This window comes from Aphelocoma coerulescens, chromosome 5 (assembly GCF_041296385.1).
Source record: "Aphelocoma coerulescens isolate FSJ_1873_10779 chromosome 5, UR_Acoe_1.0, whole genome shotgun sequence".
NCBI lineage: Eukaryota > Metazoa > Chordata > Aves > Passeriformes > Corvidae > Aphelocoma > Aphelocoma coerulescens.
In genome coordinates this window covers 14,858,574-14,884,579 of record NC_091019.1, presented here as the reverse complement: position 1 = coordinate 14,884,579, position 26,006 = coordinate 14,858,574, and the positions used below count along the sequence as shown (strand labels likewise).

Sequence of the window (26,006 nt, the reverse complement as noted above, 5' to 3'; positions counted from 1 at the left end):
TTGTTATATTCTGAAAATTGCCACTGTTTAGGAAGCTGAGTACTGATATTTAATATTAGTGAAAAGTCTGCAAAAAATGTGTTTAAAAAACAAACTGAAACCAAACGAAAGCCCAGTCCTCTAACCCAAAAAATTTTCCACAGGAGTCCAAGACTATGACAAGGATTGATTGCTTAATCAAGAGATAAATGTACAGTCATAAAATGATACTTTACCTTGTTATTGTCATCACCAGTATGGAGAAGATCATGTTCTGCTGTGATAACTCTTGAGTCAATAAGGAGTTTCTTGTGTATAGTTTAAAAGTTGGGGCAAAGTTTTCAAAACATGCTTTCGTTTCCTTTCAGGAATTTTGAAATGTTTGAGAAAGGAAATGGAGCCTTGTTTTCAGCATGGGCAAACTGGTGGGCTGTCCCCAGCACAGGAGGTCTGAGGCACTATTTCGAGGGTGGTTCCAGTTGAAGCCTGCTCAGAGTCTGCCCCAAAGCCTTGAATCCCCACCTTCTGTATCAGATTGTTAGCTTTGGGCAAATTAAATGCCAAGATGTGAGACATCAGTGGCAGGCTGTGAGAGACTTCTCAGTTTACTTTACCCAGTGTCAGTGAAGCAATCTAGCTTCTGCAAATATTTTGATAAATTGTGAAGTCTGATTAATGTATTTCTCATCTGTAACACTATATGGCTATGGCTTTATTTCAGATTCTGTAACAGGAACTGGCTACGGGGTGTTTTTAAGTCATAGGTTGTTACAAGCTGTCATATAACCTACTTGTGCCTACACTGGGGCAAGGTGAGTTTTCTCAATTTAAAGCTACCTGAAAGAACTACAAAACTTGTTTTGTTCTTCTCTAAAGGTACAAGAAACCAGAGGAGCGGAGTCCTTTGATAGCTGCAATGCAACATTTTCTGCCAGTCCTGAAGGATAGCTTCATTCAGCTCTTGAATGATCCATCAGACCAGTCTGTCCTCATCCAGAAACAGATCTTCAAAATATTTTATGCCCTTGTCCAGGTAAAAACCTTTGTTTTTACTTACTTTGTACTTACTTACTGTTTTTTTTTACTTGAACAAGAATTTAAAGTAAAGCATTATGCTTTTCTTCAAAATAGTGAATGACAGAAATATTACAATATTAGATTACATCTGAATCATTTTCCCTACTACTCAGCTCCATGAATCACAAGTTTCTGATTGTCTTGTGCTTTTACTTTTGTACAGTGCTATTCCTGGTTGGCATTAGATAAAACTTACACATGCCATCCTCTAAGGTAGAGTGTTTGCTGGAAAACCAGTTAGAAAATGAGTTTTCTAAGGACAGATTGTGGAGGCCAGCCTACAGAGAATTACCAGGGTAAATATAGCAGCTTGGAATGAAACTGCTGTTAAATGCTTCAGAAATTAGAGTAACATCCATTTAAGTAGCATTTTAGCATTGCATAAGCACAATGAATTGGAGCAAAGACCTCTGGCACCTTTGAGGATATTTAGGATATAGATTAGATTGTGTTAAGTTCTTTAGCCTGGCTTTTGAGGTAAATTGCTAATCTTTCATGGTAGCTAAGTGTAGGCAAAGATTTGAAAGCTAAAATTCAAATTGTAGAAGTAACATAAATTTATTATAAAGCAATTCAAAAATAATTTCCCCTTTTGCTTTTTTTGACAAGTACACATTACCTTTGGAGTTGATAAATCAGCAAAACCTGACTGAGTGGATAGAAATCCTGAAGACTGTTGTCGATAGAGATGTACCAGCTGTAAGTGGCTTTTGGCTATTTATGCCTTTAAGCTTAAGTATTTTTCATTCATTAGAATGTTCAACAGTTTAATTTTTTATTTCTGCATTCTCTTCTCTCTACAGATGCCAAGAAAATAATTTTTAATAAGATTTGGCTAAATGGGGAATTTTAAACAGACTAAACAAATTTTGAAAATATGTAGCTTGTATGGGAGTTCTGTTGTTTTCAAGTTATAGCAAAACTTATTTTGGCTTCTTGTTTAAAAACTTAAGTGATCATTTAGGCATATTTCATGGGATTTATTTTTAGATATGCTGCACTTCATACTTCTATTAAGCTAGAAGTGGAAATGGCAGGTTAAAAGCCAGATATACTATGTAGTTGTTCAAATTACATATAATTTGAGCTCTTTGTGAATAATTGGTAAATAATGTTGTTTTTTTCCTAAAGGAAACCCTTCAGGTTGATGAAGATGATAGACCTGAGTTGCCATGGTGGAAATGCAAGAAGTGGGCTTTGCATATCTTAGCTAGGCTCTTTGAGAGGTATTTTCTCTTCCATTACTATTTAAAAAAAACCCCAAGCAAATATTCAAGACAGTAATATTGCTGCAGACTTGAGTTTACATACTTGCTTCTAATTCTAGGTATGGAAGCCCTGGTAATGTTTCCAAGGAGTACAATGAGTTTGCTGAAGTTTTCCTGAAGGCCTTCGCTGTTGGTGTTCAGCAAGTAAGAAACACTGAATTCAGGGGTATTTGGATAAGTTTAGAATTAGTAGTAATTTCTTATTTCATTATTTTCTGAAAAGGCTGCTTGCTCTTATTCACAATTTTTTTTTCAAGCACATTGGTATGGAAAGCACTGGTGTCTGTGGGTTAAAATAAAAGAGTGATAAGGAAATCATCCGTTTGCCACAGCACAATCCATTTTCTGCTAATAAGCCCTCAGATGAGCTTCAGGCAAATGCTACTAATTTTTTTCTTTTATGAAAGAGATGGCTATAATTATGTGGTGTAGTTGACCTTCAGAACTACCTTTTTGCTCTGGTATAGTTTTTCTTTGACTCAGAGTCAGTAAAAGTCAGAAAGCTTTCAGCCTTCTCCAAAACCTGATCAAGCAGAGATCACCTCTCTTACAGACAGGTGATTCTGACAGTCCCTTTCCACTTGTCTCCCTGTTTTGGGGTTGCTACTTGTGCTGTGTTTTAGGGTCTGCTGTGTGCAAAGAATCTTTGGATTAGTTAAAAACCTCAGATATGTTTTTATAAAATTTACTTGTATTTGGTTATAAATACCTTTATTTTAAGGTGATTATGTTGCAAATGTAAATAGACTATTAATTTATGAAAATCTCATGGTGCAGAATGTTTTCTTCGAAGTCTTTGAGTCAGACAAACAGTTCTTAGTTCAGTTTCAGTTCTCCTAATTTCTAATGAAATTATAATGAATTACAGGACTTCTAAAGAAGAAATGTGAGGAAAGTATCTCATAAACCCATGCTTTTTGAAGGCTGGCCAAAGAATGGAAAACATTTGTCACATTGAATGTGAGGCAATATATCCCAACATTCCCCTCAGACAAGTGGTGTCAGCATTGCTTCCTGAGGTGCTCATCTGTCACCTGTAGGTGACATTAGACAGTTAATTATTGCATGCTCCTTAAGGCCTTCCTGGTTGCTTTGCACTTCCAAGATAAAATGAAGTTCAGACAAAAGGCTGTGGCCTTTTACAGTCTCTTTGAATCAAATTTGATCCTTACTGTTATTGCAGCTAGGAAGCACTAAGAAATCAAAATTTAAAGGAAACTGCTACAAAATCAATACTTTAGCAGGCTTAGTTTACTCCTAAACAATAATGTAACTTGTTTAGGAACACAGACTATATTTAAGGTTCCACCCTCCCATTTTTCTGCAGGAGATGAATCTTGGGCCTTGGCTCAGGACCTGGAATCCATCAAATAAATGTTGTGGAAGATTTTTGAGCAGGATGTGTTTCTTTACAGAAATTGGAAATCTGTGAAATACTGAAGAATATAAATTTGGATAATAAGTTTCATTGAGTGCTCTCTACTTTCCAAATTGTTTGCACCCTTTTAGTAAAGGAGTAATAGATAAATACAAGACATAAGACTACAGGTGGTTCAAGTATAAACTTGAAATATACTACTAATATTATTGTCCTAATTACTTCTCATTGATTATCCCTCACCTCTTAAAAAAAAAAAAAAAAAAGTCCTGTACATTCAGCATTCACTTTAGCTAAACTTTCTTAGCTTGTCCAAAACAGGCTGAGCTGCCTAGCTGGAACACCTTGAATCTATCCCTTGTGTTAGCAGCTGTTTTGCTCAAGACACTTCTCATGAGCCAGAACTAAGTCCTGGTTGGACACTACTGCCTTGTTGTTCCTTGGCACTGTTACAGAATTTTATTTTATTTGCCCCAGAGTGTCCATTCTGCTTTTCCTCACTGCAGTTCTTAAATCTTTTCTTAATTTTATCCTATCTTTACCTGCTGCATCTGAATCATGAAACTACATGCATCTCCTTGGATAGTCCTCAAAACAGCTGCAAGTTTGAACTTCTGCTCTCTTCTATCCTAACTCAATACCTAATGCCACAAAAATGTTGTACTCAGGTCTGGGTACCAACCAGTAGTTTCCCTCTAAATCCTGGAGGTTTTTAAACATGAGCAGTTCAAACTTTGGGAGCTGCTAAAGCACCTAGAGCATAAAAACATGTGTAAAGCTGTGAATATTTCAGTGAATGAGTGCATCCCCCTTAAACTGAAGTGCAAGGCAATTCCTTTGGGAAAAACACTTCAGTGTTTGTGTAATAAATAGTATCAACGGCATTCATTTGCAAAATAATGAATCTTATTTTCCCCAGATTTTTATTTTGGTAATATTACAGATTGATAGATATCTTTCCAGTCCCTTTGGGTTTGGATTTTTTAAGAAATTCTTGTTCTGTGTGAAGAATTAAATGAAACCCTGGAAAGGGGATTTGCCATTTCTCTCCAGTTGGTGATGCTGCTTCTGAAGGTGCAGTGTTGCCACTGACCTGAATTGTGCTGCAGGGAATTCCCTTTGCATTACCCATGCAAAACTCTCCTGTGAGCTGTAATTTAATTACTGGTCATGGTCCCATGTCCATTTCATGACCTTATTTGTGGAGAGCCATGGACTTGAACACAGGTAGATCCCTGTGAGGAGTTCTGGATGCCACCTCAGGAGAAGAATTGAGGCCAGAAATCCAAAGGGAGTGGCTGATGGATCACTCTCCACACACACACACTCCTCACACAGCTGTGTGGCTGTGAGGCTGCTCAGAGATATGGATCAGTAGAATGGGAGTGTAGAGTATTCCACCAATCCAGTGGCTGGGCATGAATTTCTGCCCCCAAGGAGTGGCAGGATGGAATAATAAACCTCAGAGGGCAAGGCCCCCTGGGGTGTGTTGGTGGTGTATTAGCATGTATGGTTTGTCTTACTAAAGGATGGTATTTTTAAAAGATGTGCAAGCATCCAATATGAGCTGCTAATTGTCTTATAAAATTAACAGTGACATTTGGTAGAAGGATTAGTCAGTACCCATTTTAGCCTAATGAATAAACGGGGCTTTTGTTCAGTTTAGAGGGGTTATTATGTAGGCTTGTGAGGGAGGGTAGAATTGTGGTGAAAATGGTTTATGCTCAGTATAAGCTATTGATGAGATCTGATTTCTCTAGGTGTTGCTGAAGGTGCTGTATCAATACAAGGAAAAGCAGTACATGGCTCCTAGAGTTCTGCAGCAAACGCTGAATTACATCAATCAAGGAGTGTCTCATGCAGTTACCTGGAAGAATCTGAAACCTCATATTCAAGTAAGTCGTTTTTGGGTTTAATACTTAGATGACTCAGAATTACATTAGTCAGTCTACTGTACAGTGTTTCCAGCTTTGCTATAATTCACATTTTAGGCACTTCTCTTATAAATTGCTGGTGGAAAGAGTTTAAGTCAGTTTAGTGAAGGTTGCCTTGAAACATGAACAAAGCCAGCTGATTTCTTGCTGTCTCTCCTTTGTGCTTTAATTTATTAAGAATTACATTCTAACACAGCAACACATTTGGAGATGGTGTTAGCTGCTGAATTTATGGCATTGAATCATCTCCACATAACATTATCCAAAGCCTGTCTAGTATCTTGTGTTGTAGCTCTACCTAAACATGAAAGATCTGCTTTTTTGTAAAGTGCCACGTAAATTCACTCTTAAGTCCAAATAGTTTTAGAATGTTACTGTTCTATGTGAGGAAATGCCAGGATGGACAAAATTGTGAAATACAGGACAGAATACAGAGATTGATTTAGTAGTGCTAACCTGATTTCAATCTTTTTTTATTTCAGGGAATTATCCAAGATGTTATTTTTCCATTGATGTGCTATACAGATGCTGATGAAGAGCTTTGGCAAGAAGATCCATATGAATATATCCGCATGAAATTTGGTGAGCGTTTGAAATCGACTCGCATTAAAAAATTATTTCACGCAAAGATGGGGTTTTTATGGGGTGTTTTTGTGGAAACAGAGATGGCTTTAATCCTTAAAAAAAAAAAAAAAGAGAGAAAAACAGTGTATTAACCAAATAATAGAAGTTAATATAGTTAACTTGGACATAGTGGTGGAAAGGAGAGAGAAGATACAACAGTCAACAATGACACAGGAGTTTGTGAAATACTTGTAAAATTATTTCATATGAAATGAAATACTTGTAAAAGTATTTCATTTTTACAGTTACAAAGTTTTTATTACAAGTCAAACAGTCCTGGTCTTGCTAACAACAACTACATAAATTTAATGTCATTTAAAGGTTATGCTTTACAACAGCTAATATTTCAGGCCCTGGATTTCTTAGGGAGTTTCACCCATGGCACAGTTCAGAGCAGACCTACCCCAGTGGTAAATGACACATTATGGAGTAAGCCTGGCATTCCAGACTTGTCCCATTTCACCTCCTGTGCTCTGCTACTTTATGTAGGGCTTTACTGTAAGTCTGTGCAGCCCTCTGAGGTTGGGGACGGAAAAAAATACTTCAGGCTCCCTGAACAAATTCTTCCCTCCCCTAGGAATGTTGATGTGGTTAGAACAAGGAATCTTGAGGGGTTTGGGAGTTTTTATCCCTCAGGTCAGAGGCATACCTGTAAACACTACAGGTATTACACAAGGCTCTTATAATCCACTTCTGCAGAGAAATAAGAAACTGAGCATTTTTTAACCCAATTAATGCTGTGTGCTGGCCTGTAGAGCAAATGACATCTGTGTCACAACTTGACTGTTGTTACTTGGTTCTACTGTTACAAAAGATTTATCTTAAAAATAAGAGACATACAGCTTCAAATTAGACATGTAGAGGCAGTGATCATGAAAAACATGAAACATATGTATCCAACTACGTGTTACTCTTTGGTCTTGGAATATCTGTAGCCACAATTAACCACCTGAAAGGAAAATTACTGGGTTTTTTTTCATATTAAATACATTGGGATCATGAACTGTAGTAAAGGACCAGAATTTACAACTGTTACAATGTTATTTAACAGATGTATTTGAAGACTTCATTTCTCCAACAACTGCTGCTCAGACATTACTGTTTACATCGTGTAGTAAAAGGAAAGAGGTAAGCTGTTCAAGGATTATACTAAAACATCACACTTGCTAAATTCAGTTTATTTGCTGAAAGAGCTATTAATATAAGTTTTACTTTTCTGCTCTTGTAGTATGCTAAAACTTGAAATTTCAAATTTATTTTGCACTGGTCTTTTTGTGATTTTTGTATTTGCAAATTCCCCCAAGACCCATCTATCAAGAACACTGTGTGTTTATAACAAAGACATAAAACATTGCCCAAATTCCAGACTTGGAGCAGACTATTAGATATTTTAGCATTTCAGAACACTGAGAATGGTCTCTGAGATGGCTGATTGGAATACTTTGACTAACCTTACATGTAATGTAGGTCCTGCAGAAGACAATGGGCTTTTGTTATCAAATCCTCACGGAGCCAAATGCTGACCCTCGCAAGAAAGATGGTGCTTTACATATGATTGGTTCTTTGGCTGAAATTCTCCTAAAAGTAAGCATAACAAATCTGGTGGTTCTTTTCATTCTTTTTTGCCCCTCCTATGCTTTTTTTAACATATAATGTCTTGAAAGAAATGCAAATAGCTCTGAGTTCACAAGTTTCTGAATTGCTGCCAAGCTTTTTTAAGCTGTTGAACTTAATTGTTTTGGGTTTAATTTCAGCTTAATTACTTAATTGCTGATGTTTTATAGGTCATGTTCAAGTTCAGATTATTGATTTAAGTTCCTTTAAGGTTCTGTGCTTCTAGTGAGAATTACTACACCATTTCTGTGCTACACTTAATTACATTCCCTTTTTTTGTGGAAGGAAGTAACAAAATGCATCCAGTAAGAGGCTGTTGATTTAATGAACTCTTTTTGTGTATAGAAGAGAGGAAATAAAATGAAATTAGTGAATTTGCTCAGTTAAAATGGTAGCAAAACAGATGCATGGCATGGACTTGTATTTGGACCACAGCTCTAAGAAGTTCTCCTTACCACTTTTGCTTTTGATGCCAATGTGCTGCTAATTAAAAAGTGTCTCTTGGGGTGAAAAAATGGCTGGGGGAAAAGTGTCACTATTATAACTGAAAATTTACAAAATCCTTGTAGGATCCAAGTTTAATTACTGTTACAGGAGATCATTGTTGCATAATTGACTTTAATAAAGGGATAAGTTAAAAGTCTGAGGGTTTTGTTACACTGTTCATACTTTATCGTGAGTGACTTTTTTTACTGGGTTAGAAATACATTTTTATATGAAGTTTTAAACTGATGTACTTCTCTATATTTTGGCAGAAAAAGATCTATAAGGATCAGATGGAATATATGTTGCAGAATCATGTGTTCCCTCTCTTTAGCAGTGAGCTGGGTTACATGAGAGCACGGGTAAGGAAGTGTGGCATTTACTGTTGAGATACACTGTCTGTTCCAACTGAAGTATTCAGAAATCTTTAACTTTTTCCCTCTTACAGATGCTCTCCTTTCTGCACCTTTTCCATAATAAATTGTACACTTATTCAGGGATGAGTACCAGTGTTTGTGTGATTGTAGAGAGCCACTGTGTACTTTGGAAATGGCTGCAATGTTGTGTGCACAGTTTCCCATCTGTGTCTGGTGGTAGGGTCTATGTGTGTTTTGCATATAGGCTGTACTGCTCACACAAAAGCTGTGGCCAAAGATGAACCTGAGATCATAGTACTGGTCTAGTGATGTCTGCAGGACGAGCCTCCCACTGACCAGCCTCCACACTCTCAAACATCTTCATCACTAAAAAGTTTTGTAGTATCTTTATTCAACAGGAGTTGTACCTCAGATTCAATGATTTGTATAGGTTATGGGTATACAAGTAGTTGATAATCCTCTTGCTAGGTTTTGCAGCTCTGAATTTGTTCAATGTGGTGTTTTTCAGGCTTGCTGGGTTCTTCATTATTTCTGTGAAGTCAAATTTAAAAGTGACCAGAATCTCCAGACAGCCTTAGAACTTACAAGACGGTGTCTGATAGATGATAGGGAAATGCCTGTGAAAGTGGAAGCTGCCATAGCTCTTCAAGTTCTTATCAGTAATCAAGAGAAAGGTAGGAGCCCTCTTTCTTACAGCTGCAGGGAGCTTTAATGGAATAGGTGTTAACTTTGTGATGTTCAGGCAGGCTTGTTCTCTTCTTCTCTGATATTAATTTCCTTTTTGCAATTGTAATCACTTACTATAATTTTTCAGCTAGAGAAGTTTGAATTTTTCAATAAATAATACAATAAAATACATTTTAACATTATAAGACATTATGATTATTAAAACATTATAAACAAGAGCTTCATGGTACAGTAAATCCAGTTTTGTAGCACCTAGTAGTTGTATCAGAAATACAGTGGCAATATCTGTCTTGGCATATATTCATTCATGTTAAAATTTATTTAAAAAAAAAAAAAAAAAAGCTGTCTTTATCCAGGCAGGTTTTACATGGCGTAGTATTCCTGAAGCTGGCATAAAAGCCACAAAGCAAACAAATTCTCTATTTAATACTTCAGGTCATTTGACAAAGATGTGTATGTACCCATTCCCATTCAATTAACATTTGCATTGATTGGTATAAATTTGCATTTTATGAACTCAGACTGCAGAGCTCTGGTTTTCATACTTAATTTTATTCCTCTTGTTATATAGTGTTATTAAATTTTTTTCTGAATGGTAGTATTGCTATAATGATTTATACTACCCATGGTTTTGGCATGTTAATGCTGAAGCACTAAATAAAGTGTATATTGAGGTTCTTACACTGATCTGTGGATTTTTAAGAATGTTAATTCAAACATTCCACCTTTTTTACAGCTAAAGAATATATTACTCCATTCATTAGACCTGTAATGCAAGCTTTGCTTCATATTATAAGAGAGACTGAAAATGATGATCTTACTAATGTGATTCAGAAGATGATCTGTGAATATAGTGAAGAAGTTACCCCAATTGCAGTAGAAATGACACAGCATTTGGTGAGACTTTATGGTGGCTTGGGAAGATGTTTAATATGGGAAAGATTGGTATTTAAAATTGATAGTTGAGTTTGACCATCAGTGAAAAGCTGTTGTTACTGCAGTCGAATAAGTGCATTGGTACAAGTAGTTTTCTTCTATTTAAACAGTTTTTCACCAAAAGTGACTTTATAACTTACACCAAGTGGAAATTTCTAAAAACAATTTTAGAAATGTTTGCAAAATCTTTGTGTATTTTCTCCTGATAGTGGTAATAATGAAATTGGTTGCACACTTTAGGTAGTCTCTGAAATGTCACTTATGTTGTCTGGTTTAAAATATTAAATTAAAGAACAGATTTTTAATGAAAAGTTTGGTGTGAAAACAAAGTTGAATCTGCAGGAGGAATTCAGAACTTGAATGGCCGTATCTAGCAAGTTGTACTAATGTTTGCAAAAGCAGAGGTCAGCTCAGTGCTTCCCTATTAAAGGCCCTTGCCTTGGAGTTAAAACAGAGTTGTTTGCTTGTCTTCTCTGGGAATGCCTGCCAAGTGTTCTGGTCTAGTTCAGCTACGGAGGAAACCTTGTGTCAGAAGAACTTACCAGGAGAAAATGTATTCTTCTGCATGGGACATAATGTCATTTATATATTTTCATTCATGATAAAAGGCAGTCACCTGTTATTATCTGTACAGGTTTTCTCAGCAGAAGTCCTTCTTAAATTGTGTAGGATGCCAGACTTTCACAACTTAGTGTCATATTTATGGCTTGTTCTGCTATTACGTGCAGGCAATGACATTTAACCAGGTGATCCAGACTGGTCCAGATGAAGAGGGCAGTGATGACAAAGCAGTGACAGCAATGGGAATCTTGAATACTATTGATACACTTCTCAGTGTAGTTGAAGATCACAAGGAAGTAAGTAAAAATTACTCTAAAGCTGATATGTATGGTCTAAGACACTGTAAGTCCTTTATAGTTGCAGTGTTCCTGGCACTGTTACCTGAAAAACTGTCCTTTTGACCAAAAAGATGTTAAAATAGAAAACAGTGAAGTACTGAATCGTGTGGCTGAGTTGCAACAGAGTGGGTCACATTTCTAATGCAATGCATGCAATAATAGAGTTGCCACAGTATTTCCCATAAGAATCCAGCTTCTTGTTCAAACAGTGGGAGCAATGTGTCTGTAGCAGGTGGAACTCTGTCAGCTCAGCTGGAAACACATCTGATTTGATGAGGTCTGCCCTTCAAACAAAACAGATAAAGCTTCACATAGCTCCAAACATTGACTCTGCTGACTGGGTTTGCTCTGTGACAGAATCGATGTGGGTAAACACAGCTCTTGTGGCTGTGCTCAGAGATGGGGCATTTTACCTGCCTCATCTGCCCTGGAGGATTTTCCACTGGGATGAAAACTTCTGTCGTTTTGTTTTGTTGTACTGAATGGATTCACTTCTGTCCAGAGTACAGCCAGTTCAAAAGATGCTATTTCTGGTTAAAATCCTTCTTGACAAAGTCAGCTACTGTCTTTTAATAAATACATTTTAATTTTTTTAGTGACTAAAGAGTTCAGTACTAAACTCTACTCTGAGGGCTCTGAAGACTTCACTAGAGAAGCAGCATCATACAAATTCCCAAGGGCAGAGTCCAGTGCTGCCACACAATAAACCAAGGACCAGCTCAGCTCATTTACTTGTTGCTAGAGCTGCTCATCAAGCTTTTCATGTACTTGTTTTTGTCAGCAAATCCTTGCCTTCTAAATTAAAAGTCTGTGTAACAATATGCTAGTCCTGAGGAACTCAATTTGAAAATGTTGACCAGTAAACATTTATATTTAGAGACATCTCACACAGGATGACCAGTGTTCCAAGAGATAAGGTATTTAGCAGGTTAGTTTCAAATCCTGTTCTGCATAGCTAAGACCAAAAACTCAACCCTTACTTGTCCCTGTGCAAGGTGGGTGCCCTTAACAGGTTAATGACAGGTTTGTTAGCTATTCCATGGAATAATAAATACTTATTGGGAACACTGACTGAATCTGTAGGACCAGCATTTAGACCAATGGTCTCCATACCATATGAACATCCTAAGCTAGGTTTGGGAAGGGGTTTGATATTTGGGGTTTTTTTTGGTTTTAGTTTATTTTCTGGAACAGGAAATACTTCCTGTGATTTCCATAATTTACTCCTTTGATAGATAGATTTGCTTACAGTGTTTTAATGGGACTGAACTGGTGCATAGGGTAACTGACAGGATTTTCTTTTTAAAGGATGCCCTGTAATGAGATTCTTCCAATACTCTAAAAATGCCTTGTATTGAAAGCTATCTTGCAAATCCTTGGCTGAGTGCTGCTCTTACACATTTAGTGCTCTAAAATGTGAGACATTTCTAATTATTTTTAAAAACTATATTGTGTATATATAGAAACTGCTTTGACAAATTTTAAAATGTGTTTAATTTCAACTCCCAAGTATTGAAAATAGTCATACATCTCCTTTTTTTTTTTCTTTTTTTTTCAGATTACCCAGCAGCTGGAAGGGATCTGTTTGCAAGTGATTGGAACAGTTTTGCAGCAGCATGTATTAGGTATCCATACTTCTGCTGGCTTACTTTGAAAAGTGCGTGGGATGGGCATTATATTTACCTAGATTCTGTTTGTTTTAGAGTTCTACGAGGAGATCTTTTCCTTGGCTCATAGCCTGACCTGCCAACAGGTATCTGCACAAATGTGGCAGCTTCTTCCTCTTGTGTTTGAAGTCTTCCAGCAGGATGGTTTTGATTATTTTACTGGTAAGTAATATAAATAAATCAGGAAGCCAGATGGTTTCATGGATGCAATTTCAGCTATACAATGAATTGCATCATGACTGAAATGTTAGAAAAACACTCAAGTGAGGTTACACATAAAGTATTTTATTTTGCTGTTGCTGCTGCTGGCAGACTTGTTTTGCCAAGGCACCTATGACTTGCACACACTTATCTTGGCAAACATTAAGCAACAACTGTAATTATTAATACACAGATTTCAACCTGATTTTAATAGCATGCAGACAATACCTAACTGTGATTGTCCTTCTTTTAATACAGATATGATGCCTCTCTTGCATAATTATGTTACTGTTGATACAGATACACTTCTGTCAGACACAAAATATCTTGAAATGATCTACAGTATGTGCAAGAAGGTGAGTAGATTCCTGTGTGGTAACAAAACCTGCCATCTGAAGAAATAACAGTGTTAAACTGGGTACTTTTTTCCACAAGAGCTTTTGACATCTGCTCTTTAAAGTATTTTGCCAACATCCTCTGAGATTCCCCAAATTACTAAGTTATTGCAGAGAAATTTAAAGAGATTGCATCAAAATTTCAGATATATGCCTTTGGCAGAAGGGAAAAATAAATCATACACAACAAAAGCAGAATAAACAAACCAGGTTTGGTGCAATACACTTTGTGCATATGAGCATGCAAGACAGATGGAAAATTGTAGGTGGATTCTTTCATCTGGGATTTGTAGCCTCACCATGACCAGGATACCCATGCTGGGTATGTGCTGAAGGTCTGATACCTGTTAGCTAAACAAGTGGAGTAGGGATGGAAGGTAAAGGGACAGGAATAGGATATTATTTTCCCAAGTTCGTGCCAAGTCTGTGGTGAAAGCTGGGAGCAGAATGCAGTTATTCTGACTCAGTGCGGGCACTTTTGGGCAGGGTTTCTGTATTCTACTGTGTATTACAGGTAGCTGCCAACTGGGCTTTCTTTGTCCAGTCAAAATGCAGAATATGCAGCTTTCCAGAATGTTAGCCCTATGTGAGGAAAGGAATACTTCTTTATAAGATGGTGTTAATGTTTTATCATCTCTAACAGTAATCTGTGGGGATCTCAGTTTTCCACTCCTGGATATGGTGTGTGGTGTCTATATAAGAGCTTTGGCTGCTCGTGGTATTTCCTGAGTAATTCTTTGGAAGATGTTTAAATATTATAGTGAATAACTATTTTAGTATTCTATAAATACTAGTGAATAACTTGTGCAAGCCTTTGTTTGAAAACAAGTTGTAACCAGGCCAATTAGGGTGTTTTTAAATTCTTGGAATGTTAACGTATAAAATTAGTCTGCCACAACCACTTAGTGACTGGTGCTAGCTGAGAACAGCAAATATTTAACACAAGTTTTAGATATTGCATGGTCTTCCACTGAATAGTCCATTTTTCTAAATAAAACTACGAAATTCAATATATTAATACGTAGGAAAAGTTTTGTGTATGGAAATAACCCTTTGCAAAACAGCAGCTGATGCTTTTACAGTAACTGTGGTAAGCTCTGCATCCATAGGGTTACTGAATATTTGTACACGTAGGTTAGTTTTGCCCATATTCAGCAGTTTTCAGTCTGTGGTTGTCACACTGAGCCTTTGCTGTAGATTTGGCTGCTTCACTGATGGCTGTTGATGCTGGCATTGTTAGAGGGGGTAAATTCATGCCAGCTTTTCAGAGCAAAGCAGTATATAGAGAATAGTCCTTGAGGGGTGATACCACCACCAGTAATGGCTGTGTTTCAGGTCCTTACAGGAGTTGCTGGAGAAGATGCAGAATGTCATGCAGCAAAGCTGTTAGAAGTAATTATTCTTCAGTGTAAAGGGCGTGGCATTGACCAGGTTGGTAACAACTTCGGTTGCTAAAACTAGTATTTCAAAAAGATTTCATTGTGTAGTATTAATTGATTATGTATCAACATGAGTTTTGTTACAAGCAGTTTGTGTGGTGCAACTGATAATCCTGCCTTATACTTCAGAGTTACTCACTGCAGAAAGTTCCTGCACACTCTGGCTCCAGAATTTAGGACATTGCAAAACTCTGGTGTTTTCATGAATCTGGAACAGTGCCACCTCAGGAGCATCTTGGTTCCAAAAAGTCAATTTATTGCATTCTAAGAATATTCTAGTGAATATTTAATGAAAATTGTTCAATCTGTCAAGCTCATAGCTTTGAAATATGGAACAATAAAAATGAAGTTCCTAGATTCCAAGTCAGTGTAATAGAGAGACCAGGGACTTGATTATGCACGTATGGAAGTTGGAATTTGAGAGATTAATAAGCTGATTTTTCTGGACTTCCTAGTGCACACATTTCCTCTATTTTCCATTTTTAATAACAAGATTATAGAACCAGAAGTTATATTTGCTGTGCAGGATGTCACAAAATCCATGTGATTAAATATTTTCACATTTTCATTTCATCTTTGTATCTGACTTCTGCTGGCTATTAAAAACGACTCCATTTTATGCCATCTGTGTTTATGTGCCAGACTGTTGAAGCAGAGAAGGACAAATTTTATTTTTGATCACTGAGTGTGTAATGTTCTCCCTATCCAGTGCATACCCTTGTTTGTGGAAGCTGCCTTGGAGAGACTGACCAGAGAAGTTAAAACCAGTGAACTGCGAACCATGTGCCTCCAGGTTGCCATAGCTGCATTGTATTACAATCCTCATTTACTATTAAATACGTTGGAAAATCTTCGTTTCCCCAATAATGTGGAGCCTGTCACCAATCACTTCATAACACAGTGGCTTAATGACGTGGACTGTTTCCTGGGGTAAGTGTCTCCACTTTTGGAGATCATTCTCTGTGATACACCTGTGTATGACCTGCTTGTAAATCATGACAAAACTTGCAACTTTTTTACTCTTCTGTTTTGTAGACTTCATGATAGAAAGATGTGTGTGCTTGGCTTGTGTGCTCTTATTGATCTGGAGCAAATACCACAGGTTTTAAATCAAGTTGCTGGGCAGATCCTGCCAGCTTTTATCCTTTTGTTTAATGGATTGAAAAGAGCATATGCCTGTCATGCAGAGCATGAAAATGACAGCGATGATGATGATGAAGCTGAAGAAGATGAGGAAACAGGTATGGAGATGGAAACTTTGATGTTTTGCATGTTTCATTTTCTTCTCATGGAGATACTGAATTCCTTTGTGGAATTTCTGAGTACCCTAATTCTCAAAATAAAGTGCTGCAGTAGAACACTGGACATCTTTTGACAACTTTGACCACTTTTGACAACTTGATAACTTCTGATTTATTTTCCAGTCCCTCTTAAAAACTAACTTCCAGGGCTGAGTTAAATGAGCTCCCCCCTTTCTAGCCTGCACTGTGTTGTTACCACTTCCAGTGCCTGTTTTACATTATTAGCCACATTTCTAAAGAATTGTTCTTGCTGTTCTCAAGATAAACCTTTTTTTGTGTGTTACAATTAACTCAGAGGAGCTGGGGAGTGACGAAGATGACATTGATGAAGATGGTCAAGAATATCTAGAAATTCTAGCAAAACAGGCAGGTGAAGATGGAGATGATGAAGATTGGGAAGAAGATGATGCTGAAGAGACTGCTTTGGAAGGCTATTCCACGATTATTGATGATGAAGACAACCCTATTGATGAATATCAGATATTTAAAACAATTTTTCAGAGTAAGTAGCTGGATTTCCTTTCCTGGCCAACAAGTTACATTTTAACTTTAGTGTACCCTGTTGTAAACTAGAACCTGTCAAAACTTCCAAAGAGGCTTTCCAATACGTGCTTGAAGCATTTTTTCTTTGGAAAGGGGAAGCAGTCATTAAACTTTCAGAGCAGGGGGAGATGCTTGAATGAACTTACTTTGGTGGGGAAGAGGTCAGAAGCTGTAGTAGTGTTTAAGTGTCTTGAATTACGTAACCATAACAGAATATTATTCTGATTAAAATGGCAGTGAGTAAGCTTTGAGTTATAGAACATTCTAATCAACACTTCCCTTTTGCTTATGTTTTCTTTCTGCTGCAGCAATTCAGAACCGTAACCCTGTGTGGTACCAGGCTTTGACACAGGGCCTTAACGAAGAACAAAGGAAGCAGCTGCAGGACATAGCGACTCTGGCAGATCAGCGGCGGGCAGCACATGGTATTTGCACCCCTTTATACCACTAATGGCTCCTTTTGCTCTTTGAATGCCCTGGATGGGCTCAAGAAGCATAATACAGAAAAAGCCTATAGTACAAGCCTGATAATGTCTCCATCAAAGCAGGGTTGTCTGAAGTCTCTTAAGATTGTCAGGTAACAAAGCCTCATTGCACAACCTGGATGGCAATACCACAGATGGGAGGAGTGGTAGAAACACTTGGGGAAGTGGCAAAGGAAATAAAAGCATATTTGTCCTCATTGCTTGGATTTGAAAACAATTGATTTGATTATCTGAAGGTAGATGAACTCCAAGTATGTTAACAAACACATTAAGCGGCTGATAAATTATTTCCTAAGATGTGACATAGTCCAGCTGGGATAGACAATGATTCTGTGGGTAGGAGGATATTAAATTACAAAAGTAGTATCCATCTGTAAAGCCACATCATTAAGCCCATTAAATATATCAGAACATTACAGATAATACAGATTTTAAAATCTGTATTCAGTTCATCTTTTTCTTTTTTCCTAGGTTTTCTCTTTTGAGAATAAGCCAGTATATATCACACTCTAAAGTCAAGACTGAATGTTGAGGGATCAGTCCAGCCTCCTATCCTCTGTCTTATTGAGCAATTGCTATAGATGTTTCAAAACAGAAATTCAGAAATATTTCAATAAAAATATTGGTAGTAACAATACACATTGAAAAAGTGCTTTTTATGAGAGCACAGCCTAAATTACCTCACAAAGCTTGTAAATGTTCAGAATGATCCAGTTTTAATGGTTATAAAATACAGTTTCACTGTGACCCCTGTCAAGCAGTAGATATTATATGATGAAATTATATACTATTGCATTTTATGGAGATAAAAATGTTTGAGGTGTGTGTTTGTTTGCTTGTTTTGTACTGTTTTTTCAGAGAAGTTGTGAAGTTAAGTTAAAGCAACCAGAGCCTTATGGGAAATTCTTGCCTACTGTCAGAGCACACTGATACTACATTTAGGCCACCCACCACGCATGGGGACATCCTGTTAGAAGGATTTGAAATACATTTCTCCCTCACTAATGTAGAAGAATTTCCATATGCTGAGAGATCTGTCTTCTGTGGAGCTGTGAGGGATTCTCCCCCATGCTCCATTAGCCATGGCAACATCTTTCTGGCCTGTTCCCAAAGAACCAGAGCCAAAATGCAGATTTGCTAGATAATATGAGCTGTCCTGTATTCCCAGAGAGATTGCAACTGTTTTGATTTAGGAGAAAGCTCTAAGACCAATGTAAGACATTAGTAAGTGTTGTTATCTTGGCCTAGGAGTAATACAAACCACCTTCTGCACTGTCTAGACTGTAGTAAAGGTACAACCTAAATTACCAACCTGATTTTCAGTTGTCCATGTATTAGAGCTTGTGAAAACCTCTTATAGTAAAACCTGTCCTACAGCAGTGTTTGAAGGATGATAAAACCAGACACCTTAACTATCACTGGTAGTTACAGTGATGGATATGTGGACCTTAGATGTCTAAAGATCTTAAGGTTTGGCTGAAAATGAAAAGTGATGAACTGGGTAGTTTTCTCTCAGAATTATGTTTCATGGTCTAGTAACCTAAAGTCCAAATTATCTGCTTGGGTAGCAGCATGTGTAAAAAGTCTTTTTCTGGTGCTTCAGTAGCCATTTCTGCTTATATTGTTGAATTGAGATAGGAACACTGAAAATTTAGCCAGGATCTACGTACTGCTTTTTTGTATATGTGTTCTGTCACTGATTTGACTGCAAGGTCTGTTGATGTTAACCAGAAAGAATTGTGTGCCTGTTACCAAGTTTATAAGTGCAGCATTCATTCAGGTCCTGTTTCTAAACTACAGTCATGTCCAAAAGCTAAAGTTTGGGCTTTTTCAAGTACAAATTCATTTAAGCATGGCTTTAACAATATTGAGATGTTAAAATAAGTAAATAGTCTATCTGTTCTTTGGGGCCTAGCACATTTCCACGTGTGGGTGCTGATTCCATTGTTGGGTAACCCCAGGTTAAACCTGTATCTCTGAGAGACTCAAAGTAGTCACAGAACCTTGGTCTGTCTTCCCCCCTACACACGCACTAAAATATCTTCCTTCTGTTTTTTTTGTTTTGTTTTAGAATCCAAAATGATTGAAAAGCATGGAGGATACAAATTCAATGCTCCAGTTGTGCCAACTTCATTTAATTTTGGAGGCCCTGCCCCAGGAATGAATTGAATTATAACTTTTCCTGCTACTGTGTGATTGTAGTGAAGAGCTTGTGTTCCTCCCAATAGTGGTTCCAGAACTGGTTCATGTTATCTACAACTCACTCTAAACTAATTTATAAATAGATTGGACAAAAGCCCCAGAAGTGGGACCTGATTATACAACCTAATACTGGAAAGCAAACCAGAGGTTTTTTTGAAGATAGGAAGAATCTGAATTTAAAGCTTCAAATGACACACTTTGGAGATCGGAAATCAAGAGGGGATGTCATGAAGGCAGCTTTTCTTTTTCTGAGGAGAAAAACCTAGACATGGGCTGCAGGACTATTTAAAATGTCTCATTTACAGTTCAAGCTAGAAGGCAGACTTAATTTTTACACCTGTGGCAGTATGAGTATTTGCCCAGTTTCTTTCCCTTTTATCGCTACCTACTGGGTGTCTATTCTTTTAATGTAAATAAGATAAGGTAATCAGATAGCCTTACTTAATCTTCATCATTTCCATTTATCAAGATTGTTCATATGTAGAATATTGGACACTTAATGTAGCACTACATAACTGATAAATCTGTAAATTAATTAGCACTTTCATATTGAAACAAGCCTGCTAGCCTATGTACAAAAATAGCAAAATGTTTGCTGTTTATAAAAATAAAAAATAAGGGATGTATTGGGGAAAATAATTTCAAGTTATTAATTTAAAATGAACTAGCAGTTTTGTACCTGGTGACTTTGTGGTGCAGTCACCTCTGGTTGTGACTTGAATTCGGATATGTAAAAAGGGGGTTAGTGATATTTCATTGCTGCTAAAGAAAAAATAGCAACACCCTCCGTGTCCTTTGTTTTTTTTAAAGATTTCACTGTACAAGCTAGAAAAGTGAACAAATGTGTACTGTAAGCACAAAGAAAAAGCTATCCTCTCTAAAGCAGGTAAATAAGATGTGAAGTTCTTAAGGTCAATTGAAGTGTATGGGTGAAACATCTACATATGCAGTCTATTGAAAACACAGCAGTGTCATTGGCTGATCTGGGCTATGGTATATAAATGCAGTTTTTTCCCCAGTTGTGCAAAATATTTTCCAGCTCATGGTAGTGCAGGTGCACTACTCCTGCATTTCCTTCCCCCTCTTTTTGCACTTGCAGCATTCGTGTGTGCTGTTGTCTGCCTGATCCAGACAGTGTATTTGAAGTTTTGCCAATCTTTCAGTTTTGAAGCCACAATTTTCTTCCTTCAAAGTTGCTATAGTAACTAGTATTTTAGCTAGAGAGGCAAAATACAGTTCCCTCTGGGACCACTATCAAAACCACTGTATGAAGAAGCCAGCAGGGAGAGGCTGTGAATGGGTTGGCTTTAATGCCCCCTTTTTTTTTTTCTAAAAGCAAAATCCATTGGCGTTTGATCTTGCCTTGAGATCATTGGTGTCAGGTCTTTTAAATCAAATGTTTGGGTTGTTTTTTTTTTTTTCTTTAGGCTGTTTTTATATAAAAATGTCACCTGCTGTTACAATTGATATTAAACAAGCTACCTTAATTTAATGTAAGCCTCCAAAATTTAAATACAGGTTAAAAATAAACTGAGTTTTTATCTGTAAAAATGAAATGCACATATATATATATTATGATACTCAAAATGCAGTCTTCAGAAAATTGGTTTGTGTGGTGTGGTTTTTTGCATCAGCAGAGTAGCAGGATTTGGTGGTGGTTTGGGGTTTCCTTGCTGAGCTGCCCAGCCCCACGCTCTGCCTTCCACTGGTGCTGGCACTTCTCAGGCAGCAGGAGGGGTTTTCCAGCCCCTCCTCTCGGGCTGCCTTGCTCTGGCAAATGCTTCCCTGTGCTTGGGGTGCCAAGATGGGACATTCACTGATCCAGCTCTGCAGTGCCACGCTGCCCTACCCCAGTACCAAAGGGACACTTGAGAAGCAAAGCGCCCGATGAGAAAAAGCCTAAATAATGAGGCCTTGGATGGGAATACCCATCCTCGTGGTGGTGTGAGACCCAGGATAGTTCCTGTGCATCTTTAGGTGACTGGCCAAGTGCACACAGCAGAACTTACTTGGGGTTTTGTGACTGTAACTCATGGGCCCGTCCAGGTATGCTCCAGCCCCCAGGGAATCTCCAGACAGGGTTTTATTTTTGTAGAAAAAGCTGACAGACGTACTTCCAGCATGCCTTCCCCTGTGCAGTCCTTGGGGTCACCCAGTTTGACATAAATCATTTCTGAACATCTGCTTGTTGGGTATCTGCTTACCTTCATATGCATCCAAAAAAATGTATGAGAACCTTTGAGGACAGATGAGCCACTTGGGCCTCGTGGCTGAAGATGTGACAGCAGCAGTGAGAAGGCTTCATGTATAAAGCAGATGACAAAAAAATAGGGGGAAATCACCAGTTTTAGTGCCATTGTCAGTTCTGGAACAATTATATTTTTCAAGTCACAAGTCAAGGGAAGAATTTTATCTTGGTGTGAGGAATACAGTCTTACTTCAAGGGTGCTTTTATGTGTCACTAGACTGGTTAGCAAGGAGCATCTTTTTTAAGAATGGATCTAGAACTTTGCTTTCCTTTGCTCCAAGAAATGTATTTATATCAATTGCAAAACAATTTTGCATTGTTGTTGGTGGTGATAGCGCATTTTGTGATGCAATATATCAATTTCAGTGATACACTTATGTCAAATTAAAAAGTGATCTTCCTCCTAGAACTTGCGCTTATCCATTCCATTTTCAAGGATAATGCAACTCTAAAGGAAGAGCTGGGAAATTTAAAGCCTCTGTTTTTTTCTATTATGGAAGATCTCCTTGGATTAATAAACATCTAAAGCAAATCCATATCTTCACTTATTTCAGTGTGGTGTTTTGAATGTAGCTGTATCCTTACAGTAGAGTCCTCCTCAAGTTGTGTGTAAGGTTTGTATTTCCCTCTCCAAAATATTTCTCTGAACAAATGTTAGGTACAACCACAGTTATCTTCAACTGTGTTAAATATAAAAAATAGGCAGCTTTTTAAAATGCCGACATACTGGGTAAATTTAATCTTTTTTTTTTCCCCTACATCACTGCCTTAAAAGTTATCAATATGTGCCAGCATAGTACAGCAAAGCTCTGTTCAAATCTCTTATAGCTTAGAACTGATAACTGCAAGATTTATCAATTCTGCAGTGGAGTAATTACTGACTACCTGCCAATAAACATGCAGATGATTTTAATTATGCCTAGTAATGGATATACCTGGTAAGTTTTATGGGTTAATTATTTTCTCTGTGGAACCTTCTACGTACCCAGAATGAGCCATGTGGAAAAGCTTTGTCTGCTGCTGATTATCAGTTACTTTTCAATCAATATGTAGCTTTATGTTAAATGGCATGTAACTGGTTTGTATATTTCTGCTTTTTGTAGCAAACTGTTGATGCTGGAAACATAAAGCACTTCAGAATGGGAAATAGAGATTTGTAGCATTTCACAGAGATGTTAAATAATTATTAATACAAGGGGAGTTGGCAAATCAGAAATAGGATTTTATCTCGGGTATTTCACTGCTGCTGTACCTTGAACCAAACTGATGGCTGCAGTTTGTACTTGGTTTAAAACTTACAATTAGGCAACAGCACATTAAGAAAGAAAAACTGGCCATTAGCTGGGCTTACTGTCCCATCATTGGGCAGCATTCGCGTCAACTGCGCAAGAAAAATCGCCTGCGGAATTAACCGTAACACGCTTTGCTTGCTGTAGACTGGGAGCTGTTGGGCTATTTATTCCACGTTTTCATACCTAAAAATCACGTAAGGATAAACACTCCCAAGCATAGCTTTAAGCACAGCGTCCTTCTTCCCCAGAGCCGGGCTGGAATGGCAGCCGGAGATAATGCGGCAGGAGGCCGGGAAGGGAAGGGCAGAGCGCTCACTGTCCCAGGCCCGGCCATGCGGCCCCGCGGGGCCCCTCGCACGGCCCAAGGGGGCGCGGATGGCCCCGGCCGAGCCGGATCCGCTCCCCAGGAGGGCCCGGCGGCCGCTGCCGTCCCCTCCCCGTCCTCGGCGCCTCAGGCGCTGCCGGCTCCGCGCGGCGCCCGCCGGGGGAGGGCAGGAAATGGCGCCGCTCCCCGCTGGCGCGCGGGCGCCTCGCTGCCCGCGGCACAAAATGGCGGCGGCCCCGCGCCCGGCACAGCCGCGACGCCATGAAGCCGCGGGGCGGGGCCGCGGGCGCGCGGCCAATGGGCACCGCCGCGCGGCCCGCAGGCCACCAATGGCGGGCGGCGGCGGCGGCGGCGCGCGCGGTGCGGCCAATGGGAGCGGCGGAGTCGGCGCTGCCGGGCCCCGCCCGCGGGGCGCGGGGCGGTGCCGTGCGGGCGGGCGGCGCCGAGCGGCCGTTTCCTGTCCTGGTGCATGGTGGTCGGACGGAGGAATTGTTGGAAAATTTCTCGGCGAGGTTCGTATATAAATGTGCTTTTACCCAGTGTGCCTTATGCTCCCTCCGCCATCTCCGGACGGGGCCGCCGCGCCGCGCCCGCCGCGCCCGCCGGCGGTGCTCGGGGAGGCGGGCAGGGGCAGCGGGGCGCGGGCGGCATCGACCCGAGCGGCAGAGCGGCGGCGATAAAGCCGCTCCGCTCCGCGGGGCCCGCCCGGCCCCTCCCCGCCCGCCGGGCCCGCGGGGGTCTCCCGGGCCGCCCCCCCCGGGCCCGCTCGGCACTGCGTCACGGGCGGGGGGCGAGGGGGGCACGGGCCGGGGCGCTCCGGGCCCCGCGCCCGCCGTGCCTGAGTCGGGGGGGCTCATTTATTTTTACATTTTCCCCGTTGTTTGGGGCTTTTTTTTTCCCTCTGTTTTTTAAATATGTGTTTTTATTACTATTGTTTTTTCAAACTTGATATTTCCATGCTGTCGGCCGCAGAGCGGCATTGAAGCGGTGGCGGCCGGGGCTGCCCGGGCCCAGCGCGCGGCCGGACCCGCGCAGGCTCCGGAGGAAAATCCGCTGTGCCTGCCCCGAGCCGCGGGGCTGCAGCGCGGCCCTGGGCGCGCTCTCACGGGAAAAGCTCCTGGCACCTCCCGGCCTTCTGAAATCCAGCTGTTTTACTGCATCTCGCTCACCTCGCCAAAATGCAAAAGCATTTTAACCCATTTTTTTGGGGTTTTTTTTGGTTGGTTTTTTTTTTTGTTTTGTTTTTTTTACAATTGTTCTTGTCGTTCCCTTCATTTGTTTTCCTCTTGAACTTCTAATAGAACGGGATAACGAGAAGCTGCTCCTCTAGAAAAATGGCCTGCAATAATGCAAAGATTTTTATTTTGTTTCCTGATAAGGCCTGATTTGTGGTGCTTTTTCATCCAGAAAAAATGATGTGACTTCCGTGCAAGTTTAAATTTTCTGTTAAAACAAGGCTGCGGTTGAGCAGCTCCACTTAAGTTTAAAATTTTTGTAAGGGATTATTTTGAACGATCAAAGAATTGCATCTGCCATCATATGCAGAGTGATACCAGTATTTGTAAGGAATGTTATTTCTGGTCCAGTGACACAGGAACTGCAACCTTACTGTCTTTCAAAGCAAGCATTTCCTCTTGTTTTATCGAGATTCTGCATCAAATGTTGTCTGTCAGCTGTTTTTGCAGACTATACACCAGATATTTCTGTTGTAGCTTCTAGGTGATGCTACCTGAAAAATGAAATTAGGTTATCCTCAACTAGCAGCTTTTTAACATAGACATAGTTCATTGTTAGCTTTGTGCTAACATTAATAGCACAAATAGCTAATATACTACGTCGAATGGCAGAGTACGGTGTAGCCGTGTTTTCATGGCTTGTTTCTTTGTATTTCTGCATTACTGCCTTGAGCTTTCAAGCTGTGTTTGTGTCAAACGGGATTTGTCTGTATCACTGCAGAAAAGGAACCTCAGGAATATGTGGTCAAATAATAGATGATTGCTTTGGTAATGGATTGCGGCTTAAATGAGATGTAAAAATAAACATTATGAAAGAGTTTTGAGAAGTGTATTTCAAATTGATTTAATAATTTACCTAAACTGTTGTCATAATTAATATTTCATTTCTACTACTCTATCTGAGGAAGAGTAATTTTGCTTTATATTAAAGACTAAAATAAAGCAAATACTTTAGAAAGTGTAAAAGATTCTTTAAGTAGAAGGTCACACTGACTTAACTCTTCATTCTTGTGTAGCTTTTGGTGCATTTCTCAGAGGAGGGAGGCACAGCAATAGTCAAGTGATGAATAGTCCCTGGTAATGGGTGCCAAAATTAGGCTGTAAATTAGTTTTTTTTCTTTAGAATATCTCCAGTTGTGTGTTGCTTCAGCTCGCTGGGCATTTTGCTGTCCTGTACTGTCCAGGAGAAGGGAATTGTCAGGAGTTAGAGCGGTAGATAGGTCCAAGTGATGGCTGCTGCTTCTGTGACTGCTCCCCTGCAGCTCTGTGCGATGGGCACAGGGATTAGGATCAGGATTCCTCGGTTTTAGTTTGATCGGGGTGGCTTCATTTACACTGCGGGATGTTGGTCTTCCCTTGCTGTTGCATGTGAGTCTTCACCTTAAGAGTTTCGGGTTAACACATGCTCAGCATAGGT

General features: G+C 39.3%; 2 protein-coding genes, 1 long non-coding RNA gene and 1 other non-coding gene across 7 annotated transcripts in view; 3 read left to right on the top strand and 1 right to left on the bottom strand.

Annotated features, from left to right (window-relative positions):
* The window catches only part of IPO7 (importin 7), a 33,782-nt gene extending 12,690 nt beyond the window's left edge, over nt 1-21,092 (top strand). The window contains exons 5-25 of the mRNA XM_069016770.1: nt 856-1,012; nt 1,666-1,755; nt 2,188-2,282; nt 2,384-2,468; nt 5,463-5,597; nt 6,119-6,218; nt 7,312-7,388; nt 7,728-7,844; nt 8,630-8,719; nt 9,243-9,408; nt 10,158-10,318; nt 11,086-11,214; nt 12,815-12,881; nt 12,960-13,085; nt 13,383-13,480; nt 14,855-14,950; nt 15,668-15,888; nt 15,994-16,199; nt 16,555-16,761; nt 17,111-17,227; nt 19,359-21,092. Of these exons, the coding sequence (XP_068872871.1) occupies nt 856-1,012; nt 1,666-1,755; nt 2,188-2,282; nt 2,384-2,468; nt 5,463-5,597; nt 6,119-6,218; nt 7,312-7,388; nt 7,728-7,844; nt 8,630-8,719; nt 9,243-9,408; nt 10,158-10,318; nt 11,086-11,214; nt 12,815-12,881; nt 12,960-13,085; nt 13,383-13,480; nt 14,855-14,950; nt 15,668-15,888; nt 15,994-16,199; nt 16,555-16,761; nt 17,111-17,227; nt 19,359-19,456 (2,638 nt within the window). The 3' untranslated portion in view covers nt 19,457-21,092. The remainder of the gene's footprint in view (nt 1-855; nt 1,013-1,665; nt 1,756-2,187; nt 2,283-2,383; nt 2,469-5,462; nt 5,598-6,118; nt 6,219-7,311; nt 7,389-7,727; nt 7,845-8,629; nt 8,720-9,242; nt 9,409-10,157; nt 10,319-11,085; nt 11,215-12,814; nt 12,882-12,959; nt 13,086-13,382; nt 13,481-14,854; nt 14,951-15,667; nt 15,889-15,993; nt 16,200-16,554; nt 16,762-17,110; nt 17,228-19,358) is intronic.
* On the top strand, nt 8,913-9,094 carry LOC138112137 (small nucleolar RNA SNORA23). Its single transcript, XR_011151568.1, has one exon. It is a non-coding gene; the product is annotated as a small nucleolar RNA SNORA23 (small nucleolar RNA).
* On the bottom strand, nt 20,895-23,563 carry LOC138111278 (uncharacterized). Its single transcript, XR_011151305.1, has 2 exons — nt 23,213-23,563; nt 20,895-21,788 (listed from the first exon to the last, which is right to left on the bottom strand). It is a non-coding gene; the product is annotated as an uncharacterized lncRNA (long non-coding RNA).
* A 219-nt stretch (nt 23,564-23,782) lies between these two features.
* Nucleotides 23,783-26,006, top strand: part of ZNF143 (zinc finger protein 143) — a 38,180-nt gene continuing 35,956 nt past the window's right edge. For 3 of the 4 annotated variants that reach the window (XM_069016769.1, XM_069016768.1, XM_069016765.1), the window contains exon 1: nt 23,783-23,866. The gene's annotated coding sequence lies outside the window, so the exon portion shown is untranslated. The remainder of the gene's footprint in view (nt 23,867-26,006) is intronic. The other variant, XM_069016767.1, reaches the window with a different exon arrangement.